The sequence below is a fragment of the Lepus europaeus genome, chromosome Y, assembly GCF_033115175.1.
Source record: "Lepus europaeus isolate LE1 chromosome Y, mLepTim1.pri, whole genome shotgun sequence".
In the NCBI taxonomy this organism is placed as follows: Eukaryota; Metazoa; Chordata; class Mammalia; order Lagomorpha; family Leporidae; genus Lepus; species Lepus europaeus.
Window position 1 is genome coordinate 27351244 of NC_084851.1, and position 19791 is coordinate 27371034.

A 19791-nucleotide genomic window follows, 5' to 3' on the forward strand; every position below is an offset into this window, starting at 1 on the left:
CCTTTTTCCAAAATAAACATTTTCTTTAGAATAAAGAAACAAAAATCACCCATGAGTCTGCTAACTTGTTAAAATCTCAGTTATTATAGTTTTGACACCTTTTCACATCCAAGTGTTTTTTGCACAGGTATAATCATAATGTACATACATTGTTTTATCCTCCTTTTAATGAGACATGAATTTATTTATGAGAGGTTTTACATACAGCATTGAATGTATGATCCATAAAAATATATAATGTGAGCTGTGTTAGCTAAAGATGTTCTCTATCTAACATATTATTTAAATAGCAGAAGATAAGCCCCACAATGGGAGGTAATACTTGCAAAACATATATCCACAAGAATTGCCTGCAAACTTCATGAAGCTTGTGAGATCTAATAAGGTGATAAATTCTCCAACTTAAACCTAAAAAATTGAGTTATATTTACATAGGATATATGCAGATTAGAAATAAATACATACAATATATTGAACTTTAGGGAATTGTGAGATAAAACAATGAATGTTTCATAAAATTAATGCAAATTAAATGCCAATGAGGTAGAAACACTACATATTTATAAAATGCTCTTAATAAACAATCATGATGGTGCCAATTGTTTACTAGGATGTAGAATATTCAAAAATATTATTCATTGCTTGTCAAAATGGCTAAATCTTTCACAAGATATCTGGATAAGTTATTATAAAGCCTATGATAGTATCATCATACAGTGCAGGAAAGATGTCCTGATATATTTACCCAGCTAACTTGAAAGCTTAAACCCACAATCTAGGATAAAAACACATACAGCAGCTTTATTCTTAGTGCCTAAAACCTGAATGGAATCACACTGTTCTTTAGTAGATAAACAGAGAGCCAAGCTGTCCCAGTAGGTGGAGGCTCTTGAAGGCACATGGGATTAGGAAATGGGGCATGGACATGGGACATGGGGACACAAGAGAAAAGGCATGGGCTGGAGTCACAGGGGTTCCAGAGACAAAAGGAAGACATTGGCTTCAGGTAAGTAGCACACAGACAACTGAAGGAAGCCATAGTTGTAAGCAAAGGGCAGAGTGGTACCCAAAGGCTTCCATGAACTGGGGAGTAAAGGGGTGAAGTCACTACAGGGCAGGAGAAAGGTCACTCTATAAAGAGAATGATTGGAGACACAGAAGTCTTGACAGGTTGTCTGGACTAGGGAGGTTAGCATTTAGGAAAAATTAGGGCTACATACAGAGTGGCTGGGGACCCATGAGGACTGGCATGGTGTGCAGGCACAGCAGGAGACTTGAAGAGAGATGTGCTATACATAAAAGGGATGAGGACTCTTACAGCTGGCACATGCTGCAGTAGAAGCTTTAAAGAGCTGGCTTGGACAACACTTTTTAAATGACAAAACTATCAAAATGAACAAGGGTCCCAGATAAAGGAGATGTTGAAACTGCAAATAACATATGGGTTTTAGGAACAGGATTAGAGATATGCAAATCGAGCAGACACATGGAACTGGAAACATTAGGAGGCAGACAGGGCATATTATTACAGGATTTGGAAACACAGAAAAAATACAGGAGATGCAATATAAATTGTCACAGTAGTTGGAGACCTGCTTAGAGAAAATTTAGAGCCTCAAGTGATTGAGAACCAGTCCTTATGGCTCCCTTTTTAAAAATTCATTTATTTATTTATCAGAGAGAGAGTGAAAGAGAGAGAATCTTCCATTGATCTACTGGTTTACTCCCCAAATGGTTTTAATGGCCAGAGCTGGGCCAGTCTGAAGCCAGGAGGGAGCAGCTTCTTCTGGATTCTCCACATAAGTGTAGGGGGCAAGCATTTTGGCAATCTCTTGCTGTCTTTTCCAGGCCATTAGCAGATAGCTGAACTGCAAATAGGTCTAGGGAGGCAGAAGCCAGGAGTGAGGAGCCAGGAGTTTCATCGGGGTCTCCTGTGTGGGTTGCAGGGGTTCAAACACTTGGGCCATCTTCAGCTACTTTCCCAGGCCACTTAGCGGGGTGCTACATCAGAAGTGAAGCACACAGGACTTAAATTGGTGCCTTTATGGGATGCTGGCATCCCAGGCAGCAGCATTACTCATTACACCACAAAGCCCCCCAGATACCCCTCTCCATTTATAAACCTTAACAAGATAGTAAGGATTCTGAGAAATCATTTGGAGTAAAAATTTTTTAAACAGATATCAAAAGTCACTGTATGTTGGAAAACAATATACCATAACACTTATATTGCATCATGTAGAGAACTTCCATATAAGTTAAATAAGACTAATCAGTATTTGAAAAATCAAATCAATGAATTTAAAAATTCCACAAGCAAAATTTCAGACTAATAGAAAATTCTAGACATTCAAGGAAGGTTGTTCCTCATTTTCCCAGATTCATCCAAAGTGGCAATAAACAGAGAATATATTTGATTTTCTTTTGAATTCATTGCTTTACATTAGTGACACACTCAAATCATGTGGAAGAAACTTAACATACATCTTTAATAAGAGATTCAGTTATTTTAAGCAAAATATGAAAGCAGAAGAGATCAATGACAAGCAGGATACATTAGAAGATGCAAAGATGATTTAACATTCCAAAAAAATCCAAGTAAATAATTCATGTGTAAAAAAATATAAGTAAATCGCATGATCGTTGAGATTAAATGTTGAATAAAATGTTGAATAAATATTTAATAAAATAGCTTATAACTATAAAAAGAACAGAAAAAATAATAGCAATTCCCTAATTGTAATTAAGACTGGCTAGAAAGAAGTAATAATAAACAGTATAATTAACACAGAACACTAAATGATTTTTCCCTGGAAATAATCTTGGATAAGGTTTTCTTCTCTCTTTCTTCAACATTGTCCTGACTGCATAATTAGGGAAATTAAACAAACAAAAAGAAATGTAAGATATAGGGTCAGCTTTTAAGAAATAGATCTCTTAATATATGTTAATGATATTAGTATATATAGAGAAAATCCAACACAAGCCAAAACCAAATATGAGCTGATAGGTGAATTAGGCAAAATTATTGGGTACAGGATCAACACAATCAAGTGGGTTACCAGGTCCCCATAAAAGCAAATAGAAAACAATGGTCCCCATAAAAGCAAATAGAAAACAATGGTAATGGACAAAGTACAATCCAGAAAATGAATACCTGTATGAGAAATACTCTTCAAATCCATATTTAACAAAAATCAAACGACCAAACAGAAAAATAAGCCTAGAATATAAACAGAAAAAGGCCCAGAATCCAGTAAACAGTAAACTGTAACTCACCTGAAGATTATGGCAAACCCGAGTTTCCAGGTCTTAACAGGATCTCTGGAGATAGGATCCTGGGGCAGGACAGCGCCTCCTGCTGTCAGGAAGGCCCAGCTGCTAATGGCGCAGCTTCAGACCTGAGGCCAAGCCCCGCTTCTCACTGCCCCAACCCTGACCAACCCCAAGGGCCCGCCCTCAGGCTAGGGAGGATGCTGATTGGGTACATCCTCTGTGACATCGTGCGGCCTCTGTGACTGTAGAATCAGGCGCGCCAGGGCAGCACTGCAGACCCTCGGGGAATTCTCTTCCCATTGCCACTGAGTTCAGCTTCCGGTTCTGCTCCCAGAGTCCCGGTCGGCTCAGACGCTTCTACCCTGAACTCCCCTCAGCGCAAGGCCTGAGAGGACTCCCGGAGTCCCTGGACGCCGGCAGCGGGGAGTGTGAGGGTCCCGGGCCCACAGGAGGGGAGGGGATGGGCAGCTGGGACCCTGGTGTGCGGCCCTGTCTCAGCGTGCAGCAACTCCGCCAGAACCCAGCCTCACCTCTCCAGGTTGTGTGGGGAGAAGGATAATCTGAACCTCACGCGTGACCTCATTTCCTTGAGTTGGGCACCGAGGTCTCAGGTCCACAGCTTTCCCTAGGGACTGAGTCAGCGTTTTGATGCTATGATGGAATCGCAGAGACTCAGTGGTGTATTTACCACAAGCTTTTGGGCCAAGGACGAGGGCCAGGATGTGGGGACGGAGTTTCTGCTGGGGAGGCTTGGGATGGCACAGATCCCACGTGGACAACTGGAGTGTGGGGGAGCCGACCCCAGGTGGTGTGTGCACCAGGAGCTGGAGCCTGGGGCACCTGAGTATGGGTTAAACAGGCCGCCTCGCAACGCTCATTCCATTCGTGTCTTTTGTAGAAATTTGCTTCCGTTTATTCACTTGTGTAGGAACTGTACGCCATGATTTGAATGTTACACTGCTGTTTTCTTTTGTGAAACTGTTGGATCTCTCAGTTGCAGAGATGCCCACTTGCTCGGGAGGATGCCCAAAGATCCAGACTCCAGACCAGTTGATGCAAAAAGCACGAGGATTTTATTGAACGGTTGCGCAAACGGGCCCCCACCTCAGGTAGTGAGGAGCCCTGAGCGGCAGTTTCACACAGGTTATATAGGCAACAAATTAGCATATTCCTAATGCGCATGTGTAGGATTGGTCAGTTCAGAGGGACCATTAGCATATGGGAGAATGCTGGCGAAGAATGCTGGTGGAGAGTGCTGGTGGAAAATGCAGAGGTGGCACGGGATTGGCTGGTTCGGAGGGACAATTAGCATACCAGAGAATGCTGAGGGAGAGTGCTGAAGTGTTACAGGATTGGCTGGTCGCAGTGACATCATAAGTGCGCGCCTAGAGACTCTCTGAAGGGGAGGGGCAGCTCTGCTCTGGGCACGCCCAGAGGTTCTCTGAAGTGGATTGACTTTTCCTTCCCAGAGAACATCCTGCCCGCTGGACTCTGGGGAACATCTAACCTCTTAAGAAGCCCCTGATATTTGCCCAGGCCTAGTTTCTTGTCCCTCTCCCCCATAAGGGTCCTTCATTCCCTCCTTTTCTTTTTGCACAGATTTTAATCCTAAAATATATTGGACCTCGGAGGTCTTTGAAACTTGACACTGGTACTGTTGAGTCAGCACCAGGGTTTGGACAAGGAAAAGCCTCTCGCGGATAAACTGGAGCAACCTGTTAAGAATACATGGGCTGTCTCGTATAGTAACATTGTGGGTGACATTGCACAAGTGTTGGTGGGACAAGGGAGGATTTCCTACACAAGTACCTTGTCCTGACACCTCTGTAAGAGTGAGATGTGGCCGAAAGGTCAAGAGGCAATTGTTTACCTCTGTAGTGCCATTCCAGGTCCTGGGGACCGCGAGGCCCTTGTAATAAGGTGGACCTGGGGCTAGGCATAGCCAGCAGGACTTGGTCAGCTCTGGATTGGTCTGGTTGAGGGCCAGAAAGGCCGCTGTCAAAAGGTTAAACAGCCACTGTCCGGTTGTACGGGGGCTTGAAGCGTTTGGAGTTAAACTTGCCAAGCTAGGTGAAAGGGTGGCTGGTAGGAGGGGTGGCCTGGTGAGAGCCTGCCTCACTGGAGGTAGGGAACTCTGTTCTTGCTGGACTGGGTTGGGTCCCACTGACTGGGGACTGGGAGCCATACGTGCCCCAATAGTTAAGACTATTTCCAGGGATTTTTGTCAAATTATCCTGGTCAGGTACATCCCAGGTATCTAACCCAGTAACCAGTTGACAAACGTCCGGGTATAAGGTGGGCCACCACACCCCGGGGGTATGTAACCCACTAACAGACCAGGCCACCCATCCTGTGGAGGAAATTACTTCCCACATTAACAATTGTGGAGCATTGGGATTGGAAAAACATTGGGGAAAGGCCAGGAACATCACAAATATTAAACAGTTTTTGAAAGTCTTAGCTTGAGTGCATTCTGAGTGCACTGGAGCTTCCATTTGGCTGGTCTATCCGGATCCTCGGGGCCCTGGGGGGGTGGTGCTCGCTTCACATGTGAGGCGTGGACCCAAGCAGCGATTCAGTTGACCTTGAGAGCGGTGGGAGTTGTCAACAGCACAGTGAAGGGGCCTTTCCACCGGGGCTCTAGAGTCTTAGATTGGTGCCTTCGGACATACACAGCTTCTCTGATTTGGAAAGGATGTGAGATGGTTGTCGTCTTGGGTTGGTAGGCTGCTGCAAGAGGTTTCCAGACCTGGTTCTGGATGATCTGGAGCGCTCTCAACCGGGCCTGTAATTTAGGGGCATCGGCAACGGAGTCACTGGCAAGGTCAAGCAAGCGTGCTACTGGTGGGGGCCCTCCATAAAGGATTTCGTATGGCATCAGCCCGCAATGAGAGGGCATGTTTCGGAACTGGAACAACACCATAGGGAGGAGTTGGACCCAGTCTTTAATGCCAGTCTCCAACGCTAATTTGGTCAAGGTCTCTTTAATTGTTCTGTTCATTCTTTCTACCTGTCCTGAACTTTGGGGTCTATAGGCACAGTGCAATTTCCAATTTATGCCTAATGCTTTGGCCACCAACTGACTTACCTGGGAGACAAACGCTGGGCTGTTGTCGGACCCGATTACCTTAGGCAAGCCAAACCGGGGGAAGATCTCTTCTATGATCTTCTTGACGACCACCCGGGCGGTTTCCCGTTTTGTGGGGAATGCCTCAGTCAATCCGGAGAAGGTGTCTACAAAAACTAGAAGATACTTATTCCCATAACTGCCTGGCCTTATCTCAGTGAAATTGACCTCCCAGTTGATTCCTGGTCAGTCTCCTCTTACCCTAGCTCCCTCCGGGAGCTTGAGGTGTCTGGCATTTACCTTGGCACACGGAACACAGGATTCAGTCACCTGCTGGACTAAAGAGTCAAGTCCGGGGATGTAATAAGACTGCCTATCTTCCTGTAAGGCTGCTTTTAGCTTTTTGTGTCCCAAATGAGTCCATTGATGGAGGTTGGTAATTATTTCTTTAGCCAATTGGTGTGGCAGGACTATTTTTTCTCTGAGTCTCCAAACCCTTATTTGTTCGTCATACTCTGCACCGAGCCGCTGGATCGTATCTAAGTCTTGGTCCGAATAGAGGAAAGGTGGTTCCCTCGATACTTGGGTGGGCTCAGTTGTCTTTAATGGGAGCACCTGTTGGCTCAGGGCTGCCACCCTAGCGGCCTCATCTGCCATCCTGTTTCCCCTTGCTACAGGGTCGTCTCCTCGTTGGTGCTCGGGGCAATGGATTATACTCAACATTTTGGGCAGGAACAGGGCCTGTAGAAGATCTAGGATTTCCTGCTTATTTTTAATGTCCTTGCCTGCCGAGGTTAAGAGGCCCCTTAGCTGGTATATCTCCCCATATACATGGGCAGTGGCAAAAGCATACTGACTGTCTGTGTAAATGTTGACCTTTTTGTCTTGTGCCAGTTTTAAAGCTTTAGTTAAGGCTATGAGCTCAGCTTTTTGACCAGAAGTTCCAGGCTTTAAGGCACTTGACCAGATAATGGTTTTTCCATCCACCACCACTGCCCCAGCCCTCCGCTCACTGTTCTGTAGAAAGCTGCTCCCATCCGTGAACCAGGTCATTTTGGCATCCGGCAGAGGCTGATCGGTTAGGTCTTTTCGGGTGCTGTGGGCCTCAGCCAGGATTTGGTGACAGTTATGGATTACCTGGGCCTGGGGCCCCTGTTCCAGGAGCAGGGTGGCCGGGTTTAAAGAGGTGGCAGTCCCAAACCAGACCCACTCTGAGTTTAATAACATAGTCTGGTAATGAGTTATCCGAGCATTTGAGAGCCACCGATCTGGTGGCTGGCGGATAACTGTCTCCACAGCATGAGGTGCCACTACGGTGAGAGGTTGGCCTAGAGTCAATTTGTCCAATTCTTTCACCAGAACTGCCACGGCCGCTATCATGCGGAGGCATGGAGGCCAGCTGGCCGCTACATTGTCTAGCTTTTTTGAAAAGTATGCCACCGGCTTTTTCCAGGGTCCAAGCATTTGTGTTAGCACTCCCTTCGCCACTCCCTTGTTCTCATCCACGTATAATGTGAAGGGCTTGGTCATATCAGGGAGGCTCAGGGCTGGGGCTGACAATAGGGCCTTTTTTATGTTGTAAAATGCCCGCTGTTGCTCTTCTCTTCATTGAAAGGGAGCATTGGACTTCGTGAGGGGGTACAATGGGGCTGCCAGCTCCGCAAACCCAGGAGTCCAAAGGCGGCAGAATCCCGCACTCCCGAGGAATTCCCGCATCTTTCTGGCATCAGTGGGGGGTGGAATTAGAGCAACCACCCTTTTTCGGCTCTCTGTCAGCCACCGTTGCCCTCCTTCTAGGAGGTAGCCTAGGTAGGCCACCTGTTTCTGACATATTTGGGCCTTTTTCGTGGAGGCTTGATAGCCCAATTCCCCCAGTCTCTGTAGCAGGGCCCCGGTACCTTTTAGGCAGTCCTGCTCAGTTTCAGCGGCAAGGAGGAGGTCATCCACATATTGCAGGAGGACCAGGTCTGGATGGTTGACTCAGAAGTTGGCCAAATCTAGGTGCAGAGCTTTGTCAAACAAGGTAGGCGAGTTTTTAAATCCTTGGGGCAACCTTGTCCAGGTGAGTTGTCCTGAAAACCCGGTCTCTGGGTCTTTCCACTCAAAAGCAAAGATGGATTGGCTCGAGGGCTCAGTCTTAAACAAAAGAATGCATCTTTTAGATCTAACACAGTGTACCATATGTGGGTCAGAGGCAAGGTACTTAGCAGATTGTAGGGGTTGGGCACTGTGGGATTCATATCCTCCGTTCTCCTGTTAACCTCCCGCAAGTCCTGTACCGGGCGGTAATCACCCGTACCGGGCTTCTTTACTGGTAGTAGGGGGGTGTTCCAAGGTGAACGACAAGGTTTTAAAATGCCTAGGTGTAACAGTCTCTGGATATGTGGCCGGATACCTTCCTTAGCTTCCTTGCCCATCGGATATTGACGAACTGACACGGGAATGGCCGTGGGCTTCAGATCTATGATCAAGGGAGGCCGGTTGACGGCCAGCCCTATTCCCGCAGTCTCTGCCCAGGCCTGAGGAAAATCTGCGAGCCACTTGGGGTCCAGGGGAGCCATGATGGATGAGGGCCTCTCGAATTATCAGTGTTCGTCCTCCAAGCGTAGTGTTAATACCTGGAGGGGCCGCCCTCCTGAGTCTGTGATGCTAGCTCCTTTCTCATGGAAGTGAATTTGGGCTCCTACCTTTGAGAGTAGGTCCCTGCCCAGGAGGGGGTAGGGGCATTCTGGCACTAGTAAGAACGAGTGTATCACAAGTCCTGTACTCAACTGGACCTCTCGATTGGTTGTCCAGCGATATAACTTCCCTCCAGTTGCCCCCTGAACCCAGGAAGTCTTGGAGCTTAAAGGACCTTTTTCTGAAGTCAGTACCAAGTGCTGGGCTCCCGTGTCAATCAGGAAGGTTACCGGTCTGCCCCCCACTTCAAGGGTTATCCTGGGCTCAGGGCGGGGCTCCTGGCCCTGACTCACCTAATCGTCTTCTTCCAGGGACAGGATTGGGACTGGTCTCTTCTTTGGTCCCTGTGGTTTCTTCGGGCAGTCTTTGACCCAGTGTCCTCTTTCTTTAAAATAGGCACATTGATCTCTTTCCACCCGAGGCTTTCGCTTGTCTCCCAAGTCCCTATTCTGTCCTGGTCTACTCCTTTCTGTAATCTGCACTACGGTGGCCAAAATTCTACTAAGCTCTCGATTACGTCTTTTGTCTCTTTTGTCTTCCCTTTCCTCCTGCTCCTTGCAGATCCTTTCCTCCTTCTCCTCTCTGGTCTCCCTTTTGTTGTAAATCTTTTCTGCCTCCTTCATTAAATCTTGTATAGTATACCCCTGAAGCCCCTCTAGCCGCTGCAATTTATTGCAGATGTCCGACGCTGACTGTCCTATAAAGGACATGATTACATCTCCCTGCCGGTCCTCTGCCAGGGGGTCAAACGGGGTGTACATATGGTAGGCTTCCATTAATCTTTCTAGGAAGCCTGCCGGCGTTTCCTCAGCCCCCTGCACTACTGCACATACCTTGGCCAAATTGGTGGGCCGCTTTCCAGCCCCTCTGAGACCCACAAGGAGAATCTGGCGGTAAAGACGAAGTCGCTCCCTACCAGCAACAGTGGTGTAGTCCCAATCAGGACGGGTTAAGGGAAATGCCTCTTCGATTTTGTTTGGCAGTAGGGTCGGTCGGCCATCTGCTCCAACCGGGATGGGAGGAGGGGGTATCGGGGAGGAAGGTATTAAAGGAGTTGGGGATGGCCGAGGAAGGGGTAACAGGGTCCGTATGGGCTCCATCAGAAAGGAGAAGGGTTTTATCCAGGGAGGGGAGTTACGTGAAAGATCCTCCCACGTGGTAATGTAGGGCACCTGATCAGGGTGTCCATTGGATCCTGGCTGAAAGACTCGCGCCTTAATCTGTAAAATAATATCGAGGTTAAAAGTGCTGTTCCTTGGCCAGCCGACCTCGAAGGCTGGCCACTCTGAGGAACAGAATTTTGCCCATCGTTTCCTTTTAACCTCCACTGAGAGGTGGCGTGCCCGTTCTTGAACGTCCTTCCAGTGATCTAGAGTGAGACTTAAAGGGGTGGTTATTTGTTGACCCATGGGTGCAAGGATTTCAGCTCAATCAAAAAGAATAGCCAATACATAGACACATACAATAAACAAGACAAACCACATGGCACCAGATCTAGGAGAAATCGAATGCTATTGCGCTATTTTTGGGAGCGGCTGCCTGACCAGCCCTCCCCGGGAAGGAGGGAGACTTTGGTCTCTGCCCCACCTCCAGACCACCCCGGGAGCGTCTTCCGGGGGAACGGACCGAGGGTTTCCCCTACTGGTCTCACAAACCAGAGCGTCCTCCGGGTAACGGACCAGGGGTTGCTGGGCATGCCTGCCTCCCCCACTGGTCTCACAGATTCAGGTACTGGCCAGTCAGAACACTCAAGACGAAGAACAACAAACAGAAAACACTTAATCATACCTCCAACTGGTCCGCAGGGAATGGGTCTGAGGGCGACCTAAAATCCCCGTACGGGCCCCCAAAATGTTGGACCTCTCAGTTGCAGAGATGCCCACTTGCTCGGGAGGACACCCAAAGATCCAGACTCCAGACCAGTTGATGCAAAAAGCATGAGGTTTTTGTTGAATGTTTGCGCAAACGGGCCCCCACCTCAGATAGTGAGGAGCCCTGAGCGGCAGTTTCACACAGGTTATATAGGCAACAAATTAGCATATTCCTAATGCGCATGTGAAGGATTGGTCAGTTCAGAGGGACCATTAGCATATGGGAGAATGCTGGCGAAGAATGCTGGTGGAGAGTGCTGGTGGAAAATGCAGAGGTGGCACAGGATTGGCTGGTCGCAGTGACATCATAAGTGCGTGCCTAGAGACTCTCCAAGGGGGAGGGGCAGCTCTGCTCTGGGTGCGCCCAGAGGTTTCCCGGGGGGAGGGGCAGTTCTGCTCTGGGCGTGCCTAGAGGTTCTCTGAAGTGGATTGACTTTTCCTTCCCAGAGAACATCCTGCCCGCTGGACTCTGGGGAACATCTAACCTCTTAAGAAGCCCCTGATATTTGCCCAGGCCTAGTTTCTTGTCCCTCTCCCCCATAAGGGTCCTTCAAAACCTGAGTTTATTCGGTGATAAGATTTGAAAAACGAAAGAGGATTTTTTGTTTTCTGCTAACTTTAATTAATAATGTAAACACTAATGGAATGGCTACCTAGGTTAAAAAATGGCCTTGGTCAGTTCAGGGCTCTTATTTTGTTTTTTAAAGATTTATTTCAGGCTGGCGCCGTGGCTCATAGGCTAACCCTCTGCCTGCGGCGCTGGCACACCGGGTTCTAGTCCCAGTCAGGGCACCGGATTTTGTCCCGGTTGTTCCTTGTCCAGTCCAGCTCTCTGCTGTGGCCCGGGAGTGCAGTGGAGGATGGCCCAAGTGCTTGGGCCCTGCACCCGCATGGGAAACCACGAGAAGCACCTGGCTCCTGGCTTTGGATCAGCGCATTGCGCCTGCCGCAGCGGCCATTGGAGGGTGAACCAACGCCAAAGAAGACCTTTCTCTCTCACTCTCTCACTGTCCACTCTGCCTGTTGAAAAAAAGAGATTTATTTATTTGAAAAGCAGAGTTACAGAGAGGCAGAGAGAGAGAGAGAGAGAGAGAGAGAGAGAGAGAGAGAGAGAGAGGTCTTCCATCAAGGTCTTCCATCTGCTGATTCACTCCCCAGAAGGCCACAAGGCCAGAGCTGTGCTGATACAAAGCCAGGATCCAGGAGGTTCTTCCCTGTTTCCCATGGGGGTGCAGGGCCACAAGCGCTTGAGCATCTCCCACTTTCCCAGGCCATAGCAGAGTCTGGGATGGGAAGTGGAGCAGTCGGATGGGATCTGGCACTTGTGTGGGGTGCTGGCAATGCAGGCGGCATCTTTATCTGCTGTGCTGCATTGTAGGCCCCAAGGGTCTTCTTGATCTCTCCTACCTCTGCCCCCACTGGTGAATGATCTGAGGTTCTTTTTAATGTTTTTCATGGCATAAAATCTATTACTCTCAACAGTGAGTTTTTCTTGGTTTATTTTGTGGTATTTGTGATAATATTTATTTTTTTTTCATGTATTACTTCACAATAATTTTTTAAAATAACATGAAAATTTTGTAGGCTATAGGTTGTGAATAAATTCAGTGTTAGTGGAGTACAAGGATTAAGTATCTAACTTTTCATGCTTATGCACTTACTTAGTTGTTGATTTCCCAGTGCTTAGATTTACCTTATTTATTTATTCCACCTGGTGTTAACTGACATTTCTGTTTGGTAACATATTCCTAGTTACTAATGACCACTGGTTGGGTATTTATACTGCTGATCTATTTGTACTGATAACAAATGGTGAATTTGTATTTTTGCTTGGAGTTATGTAAGTTTTCTCTTACATATCTTAATGCTCTATTTAGGGGCACTGGTAGGAAGCCTTGTAATGTCTTCTTGGAGAACTGCCAGTTGTCTCAGTGTGTAACCCTTGTAGTAGTCTGAGCTAAATTCTGATTAGTCTGAAATGAATACTGTTTTTCTACATTTTATTGGATTTGTATTACATGGACTATTTTTCTGCATTATTTTATTTTTAAGCAGTTGTGTATATATGTGTCTTAAGTTGATAAAAATGGAATTTGGAAATATTTATGTAATTTAAATGAACAAAGCAAGGCAGTTATCATATCCACTACATTATATACCTATTTTTCATGATAAGAATACTTAAAAGTCTAAACTCTTATTTATTTTTCTATTGTAGAACACATTGTTATTAACTATTCTCACCATGTTGCACAACAGATCTCTTGAATGTATTCCTACCATGCAAACCAAATGTGATTGGCCAAGATGACTTCAAATCTCCTTCATGTGTCTATATTTAAATGGTTTTACTATAGACAGCACAAAGTTGGATCTTGGTTTTATTTTTCCCATGTCAATCTCTATCTTTAGTGTATTTAGATAATGCACATTTAAAGTGATTATTGATATAAATGGGTTAGTATGTAATATGGTTGCAATTGTTTTCTCTGTTATTTTTTAAAGTCTTATTTATTGATTTTTGTTTGTTTGAAAGGTAGAGAGACAGAAGGAGGGAGATCTTCCATCGGCTGTTTCACCCCCCCCCCCAAAAAAAAACCACAAAAAACCTACAAAAGCTGCAAGTCAGCCAGATTGAACACAGGAGCCAGGAAGTCCATCCTGGTCTCACACATGTGTGGCAGGGACCCAATAACTTGAGCCATCACCTACTGCCTTCCAGGGTGTGCATTCACAGGAAATTGAATCACAAGTGGGGTTGATGAACTCAAAGCTGGCACTCTGATATGGGACATGGTTATCAAAATTTGTGTGTTTAGCTGCTGCACCAAATGCCCATGCTGATTCTTGTTTTTAAGTATTTTTTGTAATTTTATTTTATATTTTAAAAATTTTTATTCTTTTATTTAATTCATTAAAGGCAGAAATACAGAGTGCTGGTTCACTCCTTAAATTTCTGCAAGGTAGGCCAACACTGTGGCATAGCATGTCAAACTGCCACCTGTTGGTTATTAGTTGCTGTTAATAGTCCCAGTGATCTACTATATTTCTGTGATATCAATTATCTCTCTTTTTTAAAGATTTTATTTATCTACTTGGGAGGCAGTTACAGACAGAGAGGGAAAGAGAGAGAGAAAGGTCTGCATCCACTGCTTCACTCCCTAAATGGCCCCGAGGGCTGGAAGGTGGTCTGATCCAAAGCCAGGAGCCAGGAACTTCCTCCAGGTCTCCCACATTGGTGCAGTAGCCCAGGGCTTGAGCCATCTTCCACTGCTTTCCTAGGCCATAAACAGAGAGCTGGATTGGAAGTGGAGCAGCCAGGTGACAAACCAGTGTTGATATGAGATGCTGGTGCTGCAGGTGGAGTCTTAGCCACTACCCCACAGTGCTGGACCCCAGCCATGGCTTTTAATTTATGCGTTTGTCTGATAATTGTGGTGGCCTTCTAGGTGGCTGTAGGAAATATAGGCAGAGATAAAAAGTGCATTACTTTGCTAGGGTGGCCATAACATAATACTGTTGAATATGTGGTTTGAATCACAGCAATATATTTCTCATAGTTCTAGAGATTAGATATTTGAGAGCAAGATGATAATGGATTTGGTTGCTCCTGAGAACTCTCTTTGGTTACCATACAGACACCATGTTGCTGCACCCTTACATGGTATTTCCTCGGTGTGCATCCCTCCTTATAAGAACATTGATCAGTTTGGATCAGGGCTTCACGCTTATGATATCATTTGATGTCAATTATCTGCTTAAAGTCCTATTTGCAAATAGTGTCATATTGGTTGTCAGCATTTCATGATATAAATTTTAGAGAGATACAGATCAACCTGTAGTACTTAAAACGGCCCAGGGGTTTGCCCTGTAAGCAGCTGTCTCCATGGAAGACTTGGTTTCTGAAATGTGTATTAATGTTTCTCACAGTATCATTTTCAATACCGATGTAAATACTGGTGCATGAATGAACACGCATGTGCACAACCCCTGTATACATATAGATACATTATTGTGAAAATATTTAATGGTTCATGGAGGTAAAGTAAATATAGTAATCCATATGATGACATAGTGGGGCCAGCAGTGTGGAATAGAAATTTGAACCTCTGCCTGCAGAGCCAGCACCCCCATATATGTGTGGGTTCAACTCCTGACTGCTCAACTTCTGATCCAGCCCCCTGCTGATTCTCCTGGGAAAGCAGCAAAAACTATCCCAAGTACTTGGCACCCTGCACCCAGGTGGGAGACCTAGAAGAAGCTCCTGGCTCCTAGCTTCAGCCTAGTGTAGCCCCAGCTATTGCTGCCATCTGGGGAGTGAGCTAATGGATGGATGTTCAATCTCTCTATCTCTCCCTCTCCCTCTCCCTTTTTTCCTTTCTCCCTCCCCTTCCTTCTCTTCTTCCCCCCTTCCCCTTCAGTCTGCATCTCTGCCTTTCAAATAAATAAACAAATCTTATTAAAAATTACACAGTAACAAACATTAAAACATGATGAAAAATAGAAAATGATACAACTGAATAGGTGTGTTATCCAATATCTAATTTCTAAAACATAAACAGCAAACAGAGGGCTATTTTCTTAACATGTTCAAAATTTTAAATTATAATTACTCAAAACTTAAACTTTTCATTATAGGGATACAATGACAAGCTACATTACCAAAAGCATAAATCCAATGCCACTGTAGTACCTTTTTCATTGTTGTTCATATTCTTTCAATATTATCTATTTAATTAAATCATGAATTATGGTGGGCTTTTCTGCTCTTTGAATACTACTTATAGCATTTAAGAAATTTACAAATTTATCATCGAGTTTGTTTTTTCAACACAGGTACTGATATTGCCAGTTCAGTGAACACTGGGGTGACCATTGCAGGATTTAAAATGAAATTTATATTATAATAATATAAATCTCCCTAAAATTTTCAAAGACTCCAAAGCACATAAATTATCACATCAGTAATTTATTAGAGATATTTGATTTGGTTTAATTTTTATGGCTAATGTGTCATTACTATTTGGCAGTTAGAAATATAATTGATAGGCCGGCTCTGTGGCTTAACAGGCTAATCCTCCGCCTTGCGAAGCCAGCACACCAGGTTCTAGTCCCAGTCAGGGCACTGGATTCTATCCCAGTTGCCCCTCTTCTAGGCCAGCTCTCTGCTATGGCCCGGGAAGGCAGTGGAGGATGGCCCAAGTCCTTGGGCCCTGCACCCACATGGGAGACCGGGAGAAGCGCCTGGCTCCTGGCTTTGGATCAACAAGATGCGTCGGCTGCAGTGTCCATTGGAGGGTGAACCAATGGCAAAAAGGAAGACCTTTCTCTCTGTCTCTCTCTCTCTCACTATCCACTCTTCCTGTCAAAAAGAAAGAAAGAAAGAAAAGAAATATAATTGATAAAGCATGTAAGCATTAAGATTGTATGTTTCCTAGAAAGAATTTTGGCATGACAGTGTGAGTATATGTGTGCTTTTATTTTAGTAGGATTTATAAAAAATGTTTTAAAAAGATATATTACTTATTCATTTGAAAGGCAGAGTGACAAAGAAAGGGTGGGGGAGTTTACTCCATCAGTGGTCCAAGGCATAGCAAGGCCAAAGCCAGTAGCCCCAAATTCCTTTTAGTTTCCCATATATGTGGCAGGGGCTGAAGCATTTGGACAATCATTTGCTGTCATTCCAGGTGCATTATCAGGAAACTAGATCAGATTCCTAGTAGCTAGGACTGGAACTGGTTTTCTAATGCAGATCATGAGTAGTTCAAGTGGTGACTCAGCCTACTGTGCCACAATGTCAGCCCTGACAAATTTTATTTTAAAAAAAATGAAAATTCTTGTAACATCTCTATAAATGGTTCCAAAGACACAGCAAGTAAAGAAATAATTACTGAAGACAGATTTGTTAAGAGCAGAGAGACTCAGTGTTTATGGATCCAGACCTGTTTCCTACCTTCCCTTTCATGATTCAGTGCAATGGGAACTCCACTCCTAAGTGCAACTGAGAACACATGGCCCTCTCTCCTGCTAGCTGCCAGCTTGGGATGACATCCTCCTTTTTCTTTCTGTCCTCAGTTTCCTGCTGCCAGAACTATGCACTGGGTGAGTTTAACTGAGAGGTAAGGCCCAGACCACACTTGAATAATAGAGACTCTGTATTGGGCATTAGGACACTTGGATCTCATCTCCCACAACATGCAGTGTCCACTGTAGGCACATCCATAGAAACAGTACATTTGCAGTGACTTTGGGTTGAAAGTATTGGGGATATTGAGGAGACAGCCTTCTTTTTATTTACTTTTTATTTTATAAGCAAGGACAAATAGCAATGAAAGAAAGCTTCCATCTGCTGGTTCATTCTCCATTCAAAACTAATAAGGCTGGGCTGGTAAGAAAGGCATGATAACACTGAGAATTAAGTATTAATTGGGATGCTCACTTCCCTTTTCAGAGGGTCAGTTCAGATCCCAGCTACTTTGCTTCTAATCCAGCTTCACCTAATATGCCTGGGAAGGCAACACCTGTTGGCCCACACCAGCATGGGAGATGAGACCTGCATGGAATTCCTCAGTCCTAATTTTGTCCTGGCCCAACCTTGGCTGCTGCAGGCATTTCAGGAGATGGGGACATAAACCACCAGATGGAAAAATCTCTGTCACACTCTGAATTTCAAACAAATTAATTTTTAAACAGTTATAAATTGGGAGCTAGGCACTCAATTTTGGTCACCAGCATAGCTGGTGTCCCAATACTCAAGCCTCTACCTTCTGGGTGATACAGTCCTAGAGCGAGCATTAGCAGGAAGCTGGAGCTGAATCAGGAAAGAGCTAGGACTCAAACCCAGGCTATCTGTGATGTGTTGTCCCAAGCAGTGTATTAACCACTATACTCATCCTCAATACTTTAAGGAGATAAAAAATATCCTAAAATTGATGATGGTGATGGTTACAACTGAATGGAAACAGTGAATTGTATCGATACTCTTAACTGGTGAATCTCATGGTGAGTTGCATTTATATCTCAATTATGCTATTTAAGAAAGTTATATAACTTAGAATATATTGTATTATTTCAAACTTTTCATGTAATATATATTTTAGTGTCTCAAACTCCAATGCACATAAAATGTGACTTTATATTTACATATAAATATGAATATAAATGTAAGACCAAGGGATGACAGCATATTAACCAGAAAAAGAACAGTGATTGATTCAGGACCAAGGGATATTGGTTAAAAGATGGCATTAATCTTTTCTGTATATCTTTTCTGAGAATAAAATTAAGAAATGAATTAACATGAAACAAAACATGGTCAGACACCAGAGGCATGTGGCTATATAATTTACCAGAGATGAATCTGAGGAGACTAACATTTGGGACTGATATTGTGGTGCAGTGGGTTAGGACACTGCTCACAATGCTGGCATCCTATATTGGCATGCCATTTTGAGTCCTAGCTACTCTGCTTCTGATCCACATTCCTGTGAGTGTGTTTGGGAAAGCAGGGGAACATGGCCCAAGAATTTGGATCCCTACCAGCCATATTGGAGATCCAGATAGAATCGCCTGGTACTGACTCCTGGCCCCATCCTGGCTGTTGCAGACACTTGGGGAGTGAGCTACAAGAAAGAAGATCCATCTATCTCTTTGTCAGTTTCTCCTGCCTCTCTCCTTATTTCCCTTTTAAATAAATCTTTAAAAAAGAAAAAAAAAGATTAACCTAATTCATAATCCATGTGGTGAAAACTTAATTATCCAATCTCCTTTCTATTTGTCTCTCCCTCTATACTACAGGGACTATTTATTCCCATTCATCCAGTACAAATTACTTACTAGAACTGCTGTCATGACTTGGTGCTCAAAAACGTGAATTGCAATCATCATATGATATCTATACTTAAGAAACAGATAAAGAAGTTGCTTAAGATTAGCCATCTATTTGTGAGTATGTTCTTCCCATTTTTATTCATATCAGGACTCCTCATTGAATCCAAATATCCAACCCCAGTAGGAACAGCTCCCATTGAAAGAGGTGTATGATGACAAGGGGGACAATTCCTGGGAATGGGTATGAGAAACCAGTACTTTGTGTTGCTAAACTAGTTCTTTGATCCCTGAAAGTTCATTTTATTACAAGGAATGTGCCATAGAGACCCATTTTTAAGCATTTAATTTCTTCTGTGTCCTGAGATGAGGGTACCTAGGCTATAAACTCAAGACTGAGGTTCCTGCTTTTCCACAAGAATCACTGAAGGGCAATGGCAGGATCAAAGAAGGCTTGGGAATTTCAACAGGGCAAACCATAGGTGAGGCACAAAGAAAGCCAGGGATAGGCTGTGGGCCAAGAGTCTAGCCCATCTCAATTCTAGCCATCCTTATCTGAGAGCTTCATGAAACCCTCTGTTGGCCTCTTTGCCTAGTTTGTAACATAAACCAGCAAGTAGAGGGAAAAGTTCAGATCCATTTCTTAGAACAGTAAGGGAAGATTTGTTAGATGTTTAGATGGACAGATGGATTTCAGAAGCTCTTAGTTATGTAATTAATGGAGATTGAAACGTTTGTGTTTGTGGACACTTTTTGTTTCAAAATATGCACTAGAATAGTTTTCTCAACTCTGTAATCCCAAGGATGGAACACTAATTATTTTGGTAAAAAAGATCAAGTATCTTTATATGACCATACTTCCCTTCCCCATACTTTCTATGGATTGTGTGAATCAAATATGTTTATAATGCAAGTTTTTCTCACTTAGTGTCAGTTACCCATTTTTTGCCAATCATAAATGTTGCAGAGATTTAGTGTTTGTCCATTTCCAGTTTTTTTTTTAGTTTTTTTTTTTTTTTTTGACAGGCAGAGTAGACAGAGAGAGAGAAAGGTTTTCTTTTTCCCGTTGGT

At 44.4% G+C, this 19791-nt stretch overlaps 1 protein-coding gene across 1 annotated transcript in view; it reads left to right on the forward strand.

Annotated features, from left to right (window-relative positions):
• The first annotated feature begins 3932 nt into the window (after positions 1 to 3932).
• The window catches only part of LOC133754178 (zinc finger protein 829-like), a 42637-nt gene continuing 26778 nt past the window's right edge, over positions 3933 to 19791 (forward strand). The window contains exon 1 of the mRNA XM_062184711.1: positions 3933 to 4081. Coding sequence (XP_062040695.1) covers positions 3933 to 4081 — 149 coding nt within the window. The remainder of the gene's footprint in view (positions 4082 to 19791) is intronic.